The sequence below is a fragment of the Vulpes lagopus genome, chromosome 2, assembly GCF_018345385.1.
Source record: "Vulpes lagopus strain Blue_001 chromosome 2, ASM1834538v1, whole genome shotgun sequence".
NCBI classification, from domain to species: Eukaryota; Metazoa; Chordata; class Mammalia; order Carnivora; family Canidae; genus Vulpes; species Vulpes lagopus.
This window is the reverse complement of record NC_054825.1, coordinates 79,845,843-79,862,931: the sequence shown is the minus strand read 5'-3', so window position 1 is coordinate 79,862,931 and position 17,089 is coordinate 79,845,843. Positions and strand designations below refer to the sequence as shown.

The 17,089-nt window shown below is 42.2% G+C and overlaps 1 protein-coding gene across 1 annotated transcript in view; it reads left to right on the top strand.

The window, feature by feature from the left end:
* The window catches only part of FMN1 (formin 1), a 419,007-nt gene that overhangs the window by 370,481 nt on the left and 31,437 nt on the right, over positions 1-17,089 (top strand). Inside the window, 2 exon segments of the mRNA XM_041746469.1 lie at positions 9,316-9,367; positions 14,335-14,484. Of these exon segments, the coding sequence (XP_041602403.1) occupies positions 9,316-9,367; positions 14,335-14,484 (202 nt within the window).

Here is a 17,089-nt window from a genome sequence, read left to right as displayed (position 1 = left end):
GTGTCTTTCATGGATAAATAAATAAAATCTTAAAAAAAAAAAAAGAATTAGGACAGCCCTGGTGGCTCTGCAGTTTAGTGCTGCCTTCAGCCCAGGGCCTGATCCTGGGGACCTGAGATCGAGTCCCACATCGGGCTCGCTTCATGGAGCCTGCTTCTCTCTCTGCCTGTGTCTCTGCACCTCTCTCTCTCTCTCTCTCTCTGCGTGTGCGTCTCTCATGAATGAATAAAGTCTTTAAAAAAGAAAGAATTCTATTATGATCTCACAAGTAATTACTACAATCATCCCAGAATATAAAAGAATCATAGATTCTTTTCATTGTAGAACCAGGGAGATTTTTCTAATTCAAAATTTTATACCAGTAAGATATTTTATGAGGCATTTGAATATTATACCTGGGTTTTGAAATATAAAAATGTAAATGACAGGGCAAGCCCCTGTGGCGCAGCGGTTTAGCGCTGCCTGCAGCACAGGGCGTGATCCTGGAGACCCTGGATCAAGTCCCATGTCGGGCTCTCTGTGTGATGCCTGCTTCTCCCTCTGCCTGTGTCTGCCTCTCTCTCTCTCTCTCTCTCTGTCTCTATGAATAAATAAATAAAATTTTAAAAAAATGTAAATGACATACAATCATGTCATTTGTAAGCTTGATTGCATCAGAACTTCATGTTTTCAACCATATATGAAAGAATTGAGCCCTATGGCCTGAAGGCCATCATTATGTGTTATGAACTGACATATCCGTACCATCTAGAATGGTGCTACTTATGTATATATGAGGTGGAGAAGACTGAGAGAATAGTTGATCAAATCACCTTCCATATTCTGCAGCTCAGAGGAAGAACCTTGGCTTTTCTCAGCTTGGGTGCCCAAGTTAGGTGATACTAGTATTTAGTTTTTCTTTGATGCCCATAAAAATATTTAGTTCAGTTCAATTATAAAGGCAACTGAAAATGGCAGATAAATATGATGAAAAACATGAGATCTGGAAAGTCTGAACATAGGAGGATCCCAGCTCAAACATCAGCCCAAGGGTTGGACTAAATGACTTTTAAGACTCCTTGTTCCTTTGATTTTATGACTCTAAAAGCCTCTTCAAAGTCTTTTGATACAGCATCTTTTGCTTAGTACTTTCATCAAAAGCCTGAGTTGTCTATTTCACTTTAGCCTTAGGTGACCTGGAAATCAAATTATAGCCATATACTAGGAACCTTGATAGCATATCTTCACCCAGCCTCATACCAATTTACACAGAAATTCTCACAGATGGCCCCTTATGCTCTTCAACTTTACCATCCAACTAGTTATTTACAAATGTAAAATCTATGGCAGACCAGAAATAATCACCCTTCTAATTTAAGCACAACCAGGAAAAGTCAATAAATCAAGAAGTTTAGATAAGACGGTAGCATCCTTCATGGGCAAGCATATCAGGAGGAAAAATGTAAATATAAGATACTCCTCTCGCTGTAACTCAGTGGTTCCACATACAAATATTTTCCCTCTGCAAATGTTAAAAAGTCATCCCTCTTTCCAGTGTCAGTGCGCTGTTGGCTCCATTGGTGAAAGCATTTTTTTCTCCTGGAAAGTGCACGACAGGGTGATTTCCTAAGAAATGAAAAATGACTGCCATGTTCACATCAGATGGATAGCACGCGAAGTGCAGTACAGTCCTTTTGTTTCCTTGTTAGCATCACCTGGCTCCTCTATTTGTAGAGCTGTAATAAAAACAGCTTCTTTACTGTGTGTCCTGTTGGTTTATACCAACCATGTCAGGTCCATAAACCATGGTATATTAAAGTGTAATAGACTGTGTAAAGAATACTGGGAAGATATTCCAACCTTTATCCCTTGCCCTCATTCCACACTTTACTGCCTCCCAGATGGGTATCCATAAATATGACTTAATTATGTTTGGCATAAAACCTCCACTTTCTTTGAAAAGTGATGTCCTTCTTTGGCCACTTTCAGTGCATGAATATCACCCTCTTGAGGATAAAACCTTGAAAATTTCGGTACATTTAGATGGCAAGTATTTATAGTCCAAATATTTTCTGGAAGTGTCATCTTATTTAAAAAACATTACATTTCTCATAATACTTTTAAAAATTGCAGTCTGATACAGACAAACTCAAGGATCAATGTTTTTTGTATCCGTGATCTATGATTCTAAATAAGATCTGGATGGAAATCCATTCTCTCTTGCTGTGTGATTCTATTGGACTCGCTTCTAATTTGTTGAAAAAAGAAAACAAAGATCAGAAATTGCTGTGGGAGGAAATGGGCTCTGATCCCCCAGTAGGGAGGTAATGAGCAGGGACTATGATCTGCTAGTGTGGGTCCCTTCCTGTCACTTCATTCACCTGTCAAATAAGAGGAGTGCCTGCTAGTTTGTTAAAGTTGAGGCACACAGATTTTGAAATTCCTTTATGAAATAGATTTTTAAGGGGCACCTGGGTGACTCAGTTGGGTAAGCATCAGGTCATGACCTCAGGATCCTGGGATCAAGCCCCAAAGCAGGCTCTCTGCTCAGCAGAGAGTCAGCTTCTCCCTCTCCTTTTATGCTCTCTTTCTCTTTCTCTCTCTCAAATAAATAAACCCTATAAAATAAGTTTAAAAAAAAGAAGTAGATTTCGGTTGCTGCCCTCAAGAAGCACCAAGTCTAGTAGGAAAAGCAGACTGCCAGTAAATGATGTCCGTACTGTGCCCCCACATATGTGAACACAGTGTGGAACTGTACAGAAAAAGCAGCTCACCACTCAGTGAAGAAAAGGCACGCGTAGAGGTCTTCATGAAAGATGTAATGTTAAAGCTTGGCTTTTGAAGGAAGAAAAGATGTTTCCAGTGAGGCTGTTTTGGGAGGAGAAGGCAAGAAGGAGGAGGAATGCAAAGCAGAAGAAACAGTGGTTCCCAAGAAGAAAGGTGCAAGAAAACAGGTTGGGTGACAAGAACAGTGAGGAGTCCCCTTGACAGGAGCATGGCACATGTAGCAGGAAGTAACAGGAGCCAGGCTGTTTAAGGGCTTACTGTGTAATGTGAGTGTACCTCATCCTGGATAGAGAGGAAGCTCCTGAACACGTAAGCACAGCAGCGGCGTAATCCAGTTTGCCATTTAGGTTGGCAATTCAGCTGCAATGCGGAGAACTGAGTTTCCTATGTCATGCAAGGAACCCATTATAGATCACAGAGCCGAGAGCTTAGAGCAGGAGTCTTTGCTCTCAGAAAACTACCTTTTTGAAGTAGATCCCTACGTCATTGTCTTTCCCTGAGTATATGAGAGGTGATTCAGTTCATCCGGTCAAAGATTGTAATTCAATAATGATGAAGTGGGAAAAAAAATCATAAGCTCCTCATACCTACCCCCTTGACTCTCGGGTAAATTTTCAAAATTATCAATCAGTTTCTGTCTTTTTCCTGAGGCTTAAATAAAATAAAATGGGCTTAAGCAGCAAATATAATGACTTTAGGTCCAACATAGAAACCACCCTCCTAGAGACAAGCCTTAGGTGCCATGGTAAAGACATCGGTTTTGGAAGTGAAATGGGAGAACAGTGAGGATCAGAGCAGAGGACACCTGATCTGACTCGAAAATGATCACATGCAAAACTATCCTACACTGAGGGTGATTGTAGTCATTCTTAAGAAAGAAAGGAAATTTGAAATTTTGTATTACTCATTCCAAAATCAGACAGGTGGAATAATGACTACTAGCATTTGCTTCTAGCCGATCAAATAATAAATGGCTGTCAGTTTTGAGTTCTTAGGGTACGTTAGTCACTATGTTGATCTCTCATGTTCAGTAGCTCCAAGGGTCACAACCAGCTTGCAGGATAGATCTTATCATTCTATTGTAACGGGTAAGGCTCAGAGGAGTTAAGTGACTTCCCCAAGGTCTTTCAGTTAATAAGTGACAGAGCACAAAGTCAACTCAGGCCTGCCCAACACAAAGCCCAAGTTCTTTCCACTATGCTACACTTGCATATAATTTTGTTGGAATTGCCATCCCGCTGGAAGCTTGAACCCCCAGCAGTCTCAACATGACATGGGGCCACCAGAGGCCAACTCAAGAGATTCTGATGCAAACAAGCATTGGCCCCTCTTCATGTAGCCTTCATATTTCCATGCACATAGTCATTATCATCTTCATTTTGCAGAGATGGAAACCAAAATGTGAGACTTATCCTGACACTTATGTGGCAGAGATGGGCTTAAAAGTTGGAATTATCCATCCTGAGTTCTGCCTCACTCGGTAGGCCACAGTACTATGGAATTTCACACTGGTTATTATGGGGTGTCTTTTTGATAACTAATGAGACAATGGTGATCAAATGAACTAGGAAACAATATTCCAAGGTATTAAAGCTTTACACAAAAGCAAATGGTCTTTATTCAGAAAGGCTGCATTAAATAAAATCCACATAAATACCTCTTAAACAAATAAATATCTTCCATAGAAGGCATGTTGCTTTCTGCCTGCGACATAGAATTATGAAAAATAAACATTGTTCTTTAATGGAGAAAGTTGAAGCTCAAGAAAAGCAACACAGTTCTACCAATTACAGAGGAATTATAGTATGCGTAGGTAGGTCACTGAGCACACTTGCTACTCACCTTTCTCCAAGGACATCCAGAAGTTCACCATCATCACAGTGTGTCCACAGCCTTAATAAAGACGTTTGGAAGACAGAATTGATGTTGAGAGAAGCTTCTCACTTTTAGTACTCTGATTTGTTTTCCTTATTGCTTTTACTATCTGAAAAAGTGAGACTGTCCGGTCATCATCCTAAGCAACTACTTTACAACTCAGATTTGGAAAACCATTGTATTTAACTCATTGCAGACAATGAGACAGCCTCTTGTGCCAGAAAGAGAAGAGAGCAAGGCTGGGGATGCCTGTTATTTTCTCCTTTTACTTCCTTTGGTGCCATGTCAGTCTCTGACGACTCATCCAAATTTACTCTTCTAAGAAGCCTACCCAGCCCCCACCATACCCATATACAATGTAAGCTAAAAAGGAAGCACCTGGGGCACCTGGGTGGCTCAGTTGGTTAAGTGTCTGCCCTTGGCTCAAGGCATGATCCCAGGATCCTGGTATTGAGCCCTGTGTCAGGCTCCCTGCTCAGTAGGGAGTCTACTTCTCCTTCTGCCCCTCTCCCCACTAGTGTTTGCTTGCACTCTCTCAAATAAATAAAATCTAAAGAAGAAGAAGAAGAACAACAACAACAACAACCGCCTAAATACTAATGTCCATGGGGTTTTGTAGAATAGAAGACTAAGTAAATCCCATACATACATTCAGGGCCACTGCTAGTCAAAGCTGTAGGGTAAAGACAATTTACACCTGAGACTTGTCATCTTCAGTTTAGACATTGTCTCCCTTTTGGATCCTTGGTACCTCTTTAGCATGCTGTGGGGGCCTGGCACCCTAATTCAGTAATCCATAGTAATCTCCAATAGGCAACAAGCCGTGCTCTGGAAATTTTTGTTGCTATCCATTACCAAAAATTACTTACACTGGATCTTTTTCTCTCCAGTTTAATTGTCTGTCTTCCCCAACTGGAATGAAAGTTCTGTGGGGACCTTTGTTTTCTCCACTGGGGTATCCCAAGCACCCAGAATAGGGTCTGGTACATGGAACAGAAGACCAAACCCACCTATGTCATTATGTCTATTGATACTAATTGCTTAAGTCAGAGCTTGCAGAACCTGATATGGTCAACAGAAATGTTCTCTTTGTCCTATAGAGCATCTGGAAAAAAAATGTTTTTCAGTTGAGAACATCCATTTAAAAATCTTAGCTTCTCTGAAAAAGGAGGAAGATCTGATAACAATGGCAAATGCTTTCCCTCCCCTACATGGGGTACGGCCTTCCCATTTTCCTAACACAGCCTGTCAGCTTCCCTACACTGAGACTCTTGGTCCCAATGTTGAGAAGCAAGGGATAGAGTTTTAGAATATTAGGATTCTTATACTTGGCCTACAGTTGCCTTAGTGGCTGGTGATACTAGGATTTGAATTTGTGACTCTAGTCTTTAAACATTTTCTTTCCAAGTAATGTGTTTTTGTTATGCTTAGAGCACTTTAAAGACTTAAAGTGTATAATGACATGGTTGGAAATGTCACATATTTTGCTGGGAGAAATCTTTTAGGCTGATAGAGCTTCCAGGTCACACCATGGAAGTGGCTGCCTTTTCTGTCTATACACAGGCTCCTTGCTTAGAAGAAATCAAGGTCAATAGGTTCTTCTCATTTTCCCAAAGGTTCTTTCCCTGCCCCCAGACCCTCAGAAGTTCTGCAGTATGCATTGGGCCTCTTGGAAACCCTTATTTTTACATTTTGCATGCTAGTTTTTTTCCAAATAACCACATTTAGAGAGCTATTCGAAAATCTTATTGAACGCTTAATTCCATGTAGAAAGGGTATCTGTTGTCAGTGAATTTATATGCAAAGACAGCTGGGCTACGATCTACTTATGGCCTGGAAGTATAGCCAGTTAGAAACCACCTGGTGACAGAGAACAGCAGAGGTGCTCCAGGAAGATCACTCAGGCCTCAAAGGAATTTTTCCTTGTGTTTGGCCATGCACATAGTTAAGAACCACTGGCTAAGAACAAACTACTTGTTTGTCTCACATTTTGGAGGACTCGGAAGTCTAGGAGAGACAAAAGTCACTTATCTGTGTCTGACCGGCTAAGAATGAGACTAATTCACAGAGACTCCTACTAGGAGGATGGGGGGGGGGGGGAAATCATACTGCAAAAGATGACCATAACTATCATCTTACCTAAGATGGCATAGTTATCAAAGCAGAATCATTTTAATATTTAAAAAAGTCGGGGATCCCCGGTGGCTCAGCGGTTTAGTGCCTGCCTTTGGCCCAGGTCATGATCTTGGAGTCCCAGGATTGAGTCCCACATCGGGCTCCCTGCATGGAGCCTGCTTCTCAGTCTGCCTGTCTCTCTCTCTCTCTCTCATGAATAAATAAGACCTTTTTTTTTATTTTTTATTTTATTTTTTTTAATTTTTATTTTTTTATTTATGATAGTCACAGAGAGATAGAGAGAGAAGCAGAGACACAGGCAGAGGGAGAAGCAGGCTCCATGCACCGGGAGCCCGACGTGGGATTCGATCCCGGGTCTCCAGGATCGCGCCCTGGGCCAAAGGCAGGCGCCAAACCGCTGCGCCACCCAGGGATCCCAAGACCTTTTTTTTTAAAGTCATTTTTGTTCACTAACATTTGCTGGACTTTAAGGTATACAACATTAGCCTGACATTCTTGTTTAGTCTATGTTTGTATTCTGAGTATCAAGTGCTATGTTTAGGGAATCTAGTATCTTTCTTTTTAAGGGATATTTGTCCAATATATGCATTTTCAGCTAAAATAAGTTATTTAATATATAGGCACTCCTACCATGTTTAAGGCTCAGCAGAAAACAATCTAGATAAAGTTGCTTCTCTCCTTGAGCTTACATTCAATTGTCATATAATGAATGCTTGAGAAAACAAATTATCTGCCAGGCAGATAGAGGCTGGGCAGGGAAAAGGTAAGGTACAGAGGTTGAGAGAGTTGGGGGAGGGGACAGGGATGTGCAGAAAGGGGTGGTTTTTACTTAGTGAAGTCAGAGAGTGTGATGTTTGAGCTGAGACCTGAATACAGTAAGGGGGCCAGTCATGCATAGACTGTTGGGCAAAGTGTCCCAGGGCAGAGAGGCAGCAAGTGCAGAGGACCGTCCCAGCCCCCTCACCCAGTGTGCATGCTCACTGTGCTCAAGCATCAGCAAACTGGCAGAGAGACTGAAAAGGAATGAGCCTGGAAAAAGAGAAAGTGACATCACAGAGGAGCCAGCAAGCAGACCTGCGAGGCCTAATGGGACATTGTGAAGATGTTAGAGGTTATATCAAGAGTGATGACCAGATTTGGAAGGTTTTGAGCAGGGTGTAACTTGATAAAATTGACATTTTAAAATCAATGATGATAAGGTACTGATAATACCTTTCATGTCATTTATTGGTCAATCATGTATTACATGACAAGCACTTGATGTGTTGTCAATCATTCAGTCTCTATAACAGCTGTATGAGGTAGTCACTGGGGCTATTCTTATAGGACAGATGAGTCAATAACTGCAGTTGGTCATGAGTTGACCACAGTCACACAGGTAGTACACGGCAGAGCTAAGCTTAATAAAATAGTGCTATTTTAAAATCCTTTAATATCTTTCACAAAGTATCTTTCATGAACATCAGAGGCCCTAATAGATATGACTGATTGTCTTTTCCTGTTCATTTTATATCACTGTAGCCTTAAATGAAAGGAGCCTCAAGACTTACATAGAAAATGATTTAACTATTTTTCTAAACATTTTTAAAATGAATAAGTTTTATTTTCATATATTAAACATTTTCTGATTAGAGAGATATGTAAAACCACCACCCAAAAACGAAACCTCCTAAATAAATAGTTCCTAAGGAACACTGGTTCTTAATCTATAAATTCAGAGTTATGTGGATTTCCTTAGTAGTCTTAAATATATTTTTTTTCAAAGCATTTAAAGATAGTATTCTGAGAGAGGAGACCATAGGCTTCCCCCAGACCTCCAAAGGAGCCTCTGGGTGTAGAGACAGTGTGTGCAAGTGTTCCAGTGAATTTGTTGGAATCTGAGCAGAACTGCTATAAATGGTACTGGGTTTCTGATGTTTGGGGAGAAGTGGGGAGAGTACCAAGTACACACCAAAGCTCCCAAAAAGGCCAGCTGTAGCTGGGGTGACTACATGTACCAATCTGGTCAGGATTGTTCCAATTTATGTTATTGTCCAGGTGTATTATTAGCTGTCACCTTCTTTCATTCTCAGAAGTGTCCCACTGAGAACACTAAATTATATGGCCCCCATTAGCCACAGCTATTCTCATGAAAGCAAGGGTGGTAGATGTAACCATTTGAGAACTATCTCCAGGACATGTGGTAGGGGCTGCCAACCCCTGAATTCAGAATTATTTTGATAATACATGGGTGTAATAGAGTAGAAGATTGCACAAAAGATATGGTGGAAGAGAATGCTGTTTTAATAATAATAATTTCTGGGGGATCCCTGGGTGGCTCAGCGGTTTAGCGCCTGCCTTGGGCCCAGGGCACGATCCTGGAGTCCCAGGATCGAGTCCCGCGTCAGGCTCCTGGCACAGAGCCTGCTTCTCCCTCTGCCTGTGTCTCTGCCTCTCTCTCTCTCTCTCTCTCTCTCTCTCTCTCTCTCTGTCTATCATGAATAAATAAATAATCCTTAAATAGCAACAATAATAATAATAATAATTTCTCTTTCACAGCCAAAAAAGAGCATAAAATGGAAGAAAGTCACTTGGAGAATGCACAGAAAAGGTAAGTGGCTCTGAGTTGGCCTTAGTCTTTTTGGGGGGCTAGCTGTCCCTTTTTATTATTGTTATGTTTAAGTGCAGTCATACCAGAAAGCCATCACCATTGTCTATCTTCAGAACTCCAAATGGAACTCTGTACCCATTAAATCATAACTCCCCTGTCTTGTTCTCCCACCCCGGCTCCTGGTAACCATTATTCTACTTCCCATCTCTGTGACTTTGACTACACTAAATACCTCACGTAGGTAGAATCAAGATAGCATTTTTCATTTTATGACTGGCTTATTTTGCTTAGCATGGTGTCTTATGAGCCATTCTTTTGGCCCCATTTTTTGAGACTATATATCCTTGAGCAATCAAGATTCATAGGGAGCTCAAGACTTGGAAATATTTCTTCTCAAAGAGTACAGAAGCAGTCAGAAGTGATTGACGTGCATTGCGTCATGGCACTGTCTGCATCTCCTCCATTTCTCTGATCCTGAACCACTTTATGGAAGTAAGGAACAATGTGATCCTTCTTAGCCTTACAACAAGAGTAAACCAATTATTCCAAACGCCTAAGCAACTTATTACGTCTCTCCTCAGATCTGAGAGGATTCTATAGACGTGGGGCAAGTGGGGAGGAGGGACTGACCTCCAACTATGAAAAGTGCCTCAGAAATTGGAAGAGACCTCAGAAGTCTTCTGTTCTACCCTTCACCTACTCCAGGCCTCCTCTTTGCTCTTCTTGCTCTTAACTGACAGCAGAAAGGAACCACCCACTTCACCCAGTAATCAGTGGCTCTGGGCCCTGGCAGAGATTTTTGGTTTTGCCACCTGACCAGATTAGTCAGCTTGGCTATGCCTCCCTCTTAAAAAGGGATGAGTGAGAATATACTGAGCCATTCTCATTTTCAGCACAGAGATCCAAGATAGATTTTGCTGGTGCCGATTCTAAAAGTACTAGAAAATTAAATGATCAGTAGGCAGAGGAAATAGCCTACAAGGAAAATGAGCTTTACAAATGCATGAAGAGAGGAGTTCATTAGGTGCAAATGAACAAACTCTAGAAACAAACCGTTTCCTCCTGCCTAGCCACAATTTCCAAGAGTTCTGAGAGCCTACGGACAGTGCTGTCGTCTCTGCCTCGACAGGCGCCAACATCTTGCCCCGCTTCCAACTGCCAGTCAAATTAAAATGCAGATGAAAGGGACGTGAAGGCCAATCCTGCATTTTGCTAAACGCAGCCATGTTCTTGAGTCATGACTATCATGCAAGCATGATCATCTTTGAAACCCCCAAAGCAATGACATGACTATGTTTTTAGATTTCTGTGCCCCTTGATTGGACTTAACCCTCTATTAAGTTTTCCTTTCCTCCATGTGTAAAATGAATATCTCTGTGTTGCAGAAAACAGCATGTTCAGAAGAGGCCATCAACAAGGGTACATTGGTGTCAGGCCAAACAGAAATTTGGTTTCCGGGGTGGATGTCAAATGTCTAATATTTCTTCAAGATTCTTGCTTCAGGGGGCACCTGGTTGGCTCTGTGGTTGAGCGTCTGCCTTTGGCTCAGGGCGTGATCCTGGGGTCCTGGGATTGAGTCCCATATCGGGCTCCTCGTGGGGGAGCCTGCTGCTCCCTCTGCTTGTGTCTCTGCCTCTTTCTCTGTGTCTCTTGGGGATAAATAAATAAAATCTTAAAAAAAAAAAAAAGAAATTCTTGCTTCAAGAAAAGGGGGCCCACCTCAGAGGGGCCGAAGCTGCTGCTGTGCATTAGCTATGCTGAGGGGGATCATAAATTTTAGTTGTCAGCGTTTTCCGTGACTTTGTGGTGCAGGTAGTATAGCTTTCATGTCATACATGAAATACGTTAGATCCCATCTTTAATGTAGTAACCACAGTTGTTTGCTTGCACTCTTTAAGGAGGCTGGTGGTCAGTGTTGCAATATTCGTGTGAGATTTAGTAAATTTTTCTGTTTTATTCTCAAGAGAAGCCATTTACTCTGAGGTCAAGGCATGTTTGCTTTTCCTCAGCAGTTTGTACAGGCATGCATGTAAAACAGTAAGTAAATGTGTTCTGCTTTGGCGTCTCAACACTGTAAAAGAGCTCACGTTGCCATGGGCGCTTTGATATCATCGTTATCTGTGCTTTCAAAATATGTAGCGGAATTAAAAAGATAGGACTCAGATAAGGAATTAGAGCAGAGAGAAAAAGAACAGAGTGAAGTCAAGAAGTTTACGAAATGTAATGTATGATTAGAAATCAGTCTTTCCACAGTTGAAAGCTGTTTTAGAGTTGTCTGCTGGCAAATAGACATCTTGAATGACTGCATTGTCCATTGGAAAAGATTATCCTGGCTGTTAAATAGCAATAGTTTCAGGAGGACAGTAGTCCAGTAGGCGGTCATAGGTTCATATTCAAGCCTTTAGCTTTTCCTTGAACAAAGGGATAACTCTGAAGTCAAAAGAGGCATATCCTCAGAGCAACTTCCTCTTTGTCAAAGTTGCAGAGTGCCAAAGCCAGGCCATCCCCTGGGAATTTGTTTGCTCCAGTTCTTCTGAGGAGGAGCTTGCTTTCTTAGTTTCTAAAACACATGGGGGGGGGGGCGGGGAGAAAAGTGCTGAAATTCAGTATTTCCTTTAGTTTCTGCCCCTTTGGAGGGTTAGCAAGCCAGACCTCACAAACCCCCAGAGTGAGAGGTGATGAAGGTACATGTTTAGCTCCAGTTTAGGCTGGGAAAAATGAGGTCTCTAGATGATGACATGCTTTTCAGAAGCTCCATGATAACCCACCAAACAGCACCTGCATTCTGTGAAATAATACTAGTATTGGCAGCATCTTGAACTCCAGATACTGCCAGGGGTGCTGGGATGATCCATGAGGCACAGTGACTGGGATTTCTGTACTCTTCACTATATTCTGCTGGAAAATAATTTTCTCCTCTGAACACTAATAGGGAAAGACTTTCTCTTTTCTATTAATGCACAAAGAAATATGCTTCTGTTTCAAAGGTGACCATAAAGAAGAGAAAAAACGATGATGATATGCCTTGCTGGGGGGTGATGCCAGGAGGGCAGCTGTGTCTAAAGTAGAAATGGAAAAAAAAAGAGAGAGAAGAGGGTTTTTTTTTTTAGATGCCTGTGTCAATGAGCATGAGCAACAGAAGGGTGGAGTGGGAAAAGCACTTCACTTAGAATCGGGGATCTCAGGTGGTAGGCCCAACTCTGCCAACGAATAAAGTCATTTAATCTTTCCAGCTCTCTGTTTTCTCATCTCTAAATTGAGAGCGTCAGAAAAGTTCTCCTATACATCCCTTCCAGTTCTAAAGCTCCATGACTCTATAAGAAATTCACGTCCTGTTCCTAGAGGTCACATAACTCTCTACTTGCATATTTCCATTCCACAGTCAATATAATTTTCATTTTGAATGAAATAAAAGGATATGCTATAGAGCATATATTTGGTTGTATCAGCGTTTTGACTGCCACGGAGTTAAGAGTCACCTTTGGCAGGGAAGTGGGCATTGCGACTTTCTTCCATTCCTGGTTTTGTTCCAAATTATGTATGTTTGGAATTATAAGAGAGTCCCTTAAGAAATTACTGCAGTTATTGCCTTTCTCCACTTATGCACTTCCAGTCTTTTAATAACTGGGAGCCAAAATTCCCTGGCCAGTAGTTTTAATTTGCATTAAAAACAGATTTATTATTTACAGAAGCACAAAGAATTTATGGGACTCAGAGCTGCAGCTCCAGCTTGGATCTCACCTAATCATAGCCATGGAATCAATTAACAGTTCATCTGTGAAATGTGATAAAATCTTATGAGATACATATTGCCCAATAACTGAGAAGGAGATGAAAGTATTCTCCATAATAGTAACGGGGCTTCAGGATTTTACAATTACCATTGAAGAGAGCTCCATTAGAAACTCAGTATTCAGGATGGCCACAAAAAACACACTGTGTCTGAACAGATGATAGAGCACCGCGTAGTAAACCTAGCCAGCCATTCCTGCTTTGATTAGTTTCCAACACCCTAGAAGAAGGGGACCATTTATTTAAGTGTTCTTGCTCATGGCAAATGAGCTTGTGAGGCTTTGGGTGGGTGGAGGTTGGGGGGGGGGGTGGGACTAAGTGCAGAGCTATAAATTGCTACAAAGCTAGTGCCTCCAAGAAGGGCTGCCTGGGAGGCCCGGTGTGCAATGAGTCTGGTGTGCAATGAGCTTCTGAGGGGTAGGTCAGGGGATTCGGAGTGATGGCTGAGAATCAGCTTTGGGAAACCCAGACCCTTTTCTGACCGATTAGAGATCATCTTTCCAAGATCAAAGACGGTTTTTCATCCAAACCTGGCCCTGCCTTCAGTTATATCTCCTTTGATACATCGGTGGTTTGCATTCTTGTATCATATCAAGTCTTAAGCTGTAACCTTCTTAGAGATCATACATTCTAAGTCTTACTTCACCCTTGAGAAAATGGAGTCTGGTGCTAAGTGATTGACCCAAGATTACAAAGCCAGAGGATGCCAGAATAAGGATAGAATAGCTCCTTGATTTTTCTAGGAAGCACTCAACAGATTAATCTCTTCCCCGTGGGCCGCCTAACTGACCACTGCTACCGCTGCAGAATCGGTATGTCATCCTTACATGCCCACGCAATCATGACACACAAAATGAAGAGCTGGTAAATGATGTGGATTTGAGGTGGAGAACAAATACAGCGCTTTACTGGCATAGCCCCCTGGCATTGGACATGATCATTTTCATATACATAAAATGTGGCCAGGAGTGTCAGGTTGAATTTCTTGGCGAATCGGCTCAAGCAAATAAGGTTTCTGAGGCTTGGGATAAGCCACAGTCACTATGACTCTGGGCTCCTGTCTTAGAGAATGAATATGGGGAAAATGCCCCCAGCATCCCCACTCTGAGGGTGTGAACAGTTTCTCACTCCCTACATCACTCTGTTTTGTTTTTTTTCCCCCCTACCTGTTGCAGTTTTGAAACAACAGTAGGATATTTTGGGATGAAGCCAAAGTCTGGTGAGAAGGAGATCACACCCAACTATGTGTTTATGGTGTGGTACGAGTTTTGCAGTGACTTCAAGACCATCTGGAAGCGGGAGAGTAAAGCTCTATCTAAAGAAAGGTAAGGTCCAGCAGAGGCATCAGTACCTGTTCAGGAGGCAAGGAACTGCCTCACCAAGGGAGCACATTTCACACGCAGCCGTATTTTCTTTCAGATCAAATGGACATTAAGGATAGACTCCTGCCTGGGGGCTCCCAGGGAGATCTGGGGAGATCCAGGGAGGTGTGCTATCCACACTAGCAGATAGCTCACGTGGTCTGCTAAGTTGCATGTTCTTCACCCCTTCCAATTACAAGCCAGTAAATGAAAGGGGAGCAGCGCTAATTTGCAACAGATTGCTTCACTGTGTATTTTCACTTGGGCCAAGGCTAAATGAGGCCGCCTCAGTGTTGTAGACACTACAGACAAATAAAAGTGAATGCTTTTCCCATTAATACACTCAACTTGCATCAAAAGGAAATCTCTGAGACTCAGGCCACACTTAACACAGCGCTGAAGCCCCGCTCTGGATTTACAGCGCCACTTCTGACTCCTCGTATCCTGCTGAGGACATCAAACTGCTTGCCGCTTAGCCTCATTGCAGCCTCTTGAGTTTATTAGCTAGTGGTAGAAGGAAAATCTCGACTCTGAATATAGGAAGAGAGAGAGGGAGAGAGAGAGAGAGAGAGTGTGTGTGTGTGTGTGTTCATTCTGCTTAGAAAGAGACTAAATTGGGCCCTGCTTATCAGAAAGAAAAAAAAAGCATTTCTACTTGACCGCTGTTTTGGTCAGGTTGCCACCATGCTACGAAGGGTGTCCTGCATTTAAACTTCAGAAAGTTTTGCTATATATACTGCTGCTGCAGAACAGATGCATGAGAATGTCATTCAAAGTGGAGTAAGAGGGGATCCCTGGGTGGCTCAGTGGTTTGGCGCCTGCCTTCGGCCCAGGGCTTGATCCTGGAGACCCGGAATCAGGTCCCACATCAGGCTCCCTGAATGGAGCCTGCTTCTCCCTCTGCCTGTGTCTCTGACTCTCTTTTTGTCTCTGTCTCTCATGAATGAATGAATGAATGAATGAATGAATGAATGAATGAATAAATAAATAAATAAATCTTTAAAAAAAGTGGTGTAGGAGGAGGCAAAGATTTCTACAAATTAAGGGAAATAGTTTATCTAATTACAGCATCTATATCTCACTTAAACATTGAGACCTGGAATTCCATAATTGAGTATTTTTTTCTTTGTAATCAGAGAAGAGACATGTACATAATATATCTATACACACACATGCACACACACACGTACAATCACTAATATGTTTTGCCATACAAAGCTATTTTTAAAGGGATCAGGTTTAGAGATTTTTGACTCAGTATTACTGACTCTCTAAATATTTTCTCAGAGAACTTTTTCAAAAGACTGCTTTCTTTCTGAGGCAAAGACCTTTAAAAATGCTTATCAGCATCTCTCTCCACCATGACTTCTTTGAAAACTTGGGGATTAAAGTGAGTATATCTATTATATAGACAAAAGGAAGCAAAGAAATAGTTGTGACATTGGTGAGAAAATAGATTATTAATGTGGAGGGGGAAAAAAACCCTAAAATTCTTGGCACCCGACTTCTTGGTCTTGCCCCACAGTTGCTTATTTGGCCTTTGCAGCTAACCTATGCTCCTGTGAAACAGATGCTGCTCTGTTAGCCCCGTAGGAAAGTGGCAGGACCAAGTTCCTGGCCCTGTCACGGGGGGCAGCGCTCCAGGCAGCTCTCCGAACCCACACCTGACAGTCACACAATCCAGCAGCGTGTGCTGAATGGACAGCCTGTACTTAGGATCTTGTGCCTCAGATTTTGAACGGAATTCGGACACGTAGGAGGCTCAGTGGTTAAACATCTGCCCTCAGTTCAGGTCATGATCCTAGGGTGCTGGGATTGAGTCCCGCCAACGGGCTCCCTGCTCAGCGGGGAGCCTGCTTCTTCCTCTCCTTCTGCTCCTGCTCTCTCACTCTCTCTCAAATAAGTAAATAAAATCTATTTTTTAAAAAAAGATTTTGAGCATAATCCTTAGCTAATTTGTCTTTATAGTGGAGCCCTAAAAAAATGGTCAAAAAAAAAAAAGGGAGAGAGAGAGAGAGAGTAATCGTTTTTTATTTTCATAATCTGGATGAGAAGAGGAAAGCTGACAGGATTCTGCTGAATGCATGCTGCCCAGGGTGGGTGAAGATGGACATGAGTGGGCCTTACAGCCCCAGGACGGTGGAGGAAGGAGCTGAGACCCCTGTCTACTTGGCTCTCTCCTGCCTCCAGATGCTACTGAGCACCATGGCCAGCTAGTCCATGACAAAGTCGTCCTAAACTGGTGAATATCTGCTTTGGTGCTCAAAGCTTAATAAATGTTTGTGGGCTGAATGAATGAAAAAAAAATTTTTTTTGAAAAAAATTTGAAATATTGAACTGTAGTCCAAATTAAGGAGTTTTCCCCCATCACAGAAGTTAGAGCAAATTCACTGTGAGTCTGAAGTGGCAGGGGGATCCACCCGTCCTCAAAGTTCCTTTCCCTCCTGGCCACCGCATGTCCAGCACTGCTTCCTGGGTGCAGCTGGTGAATTGCCTGCTTCACACTCTGTAAACCAACACCTTCCAAGGGTCATGACTTCACAGGACCCTTCTCAGTCCTCCCCATTTA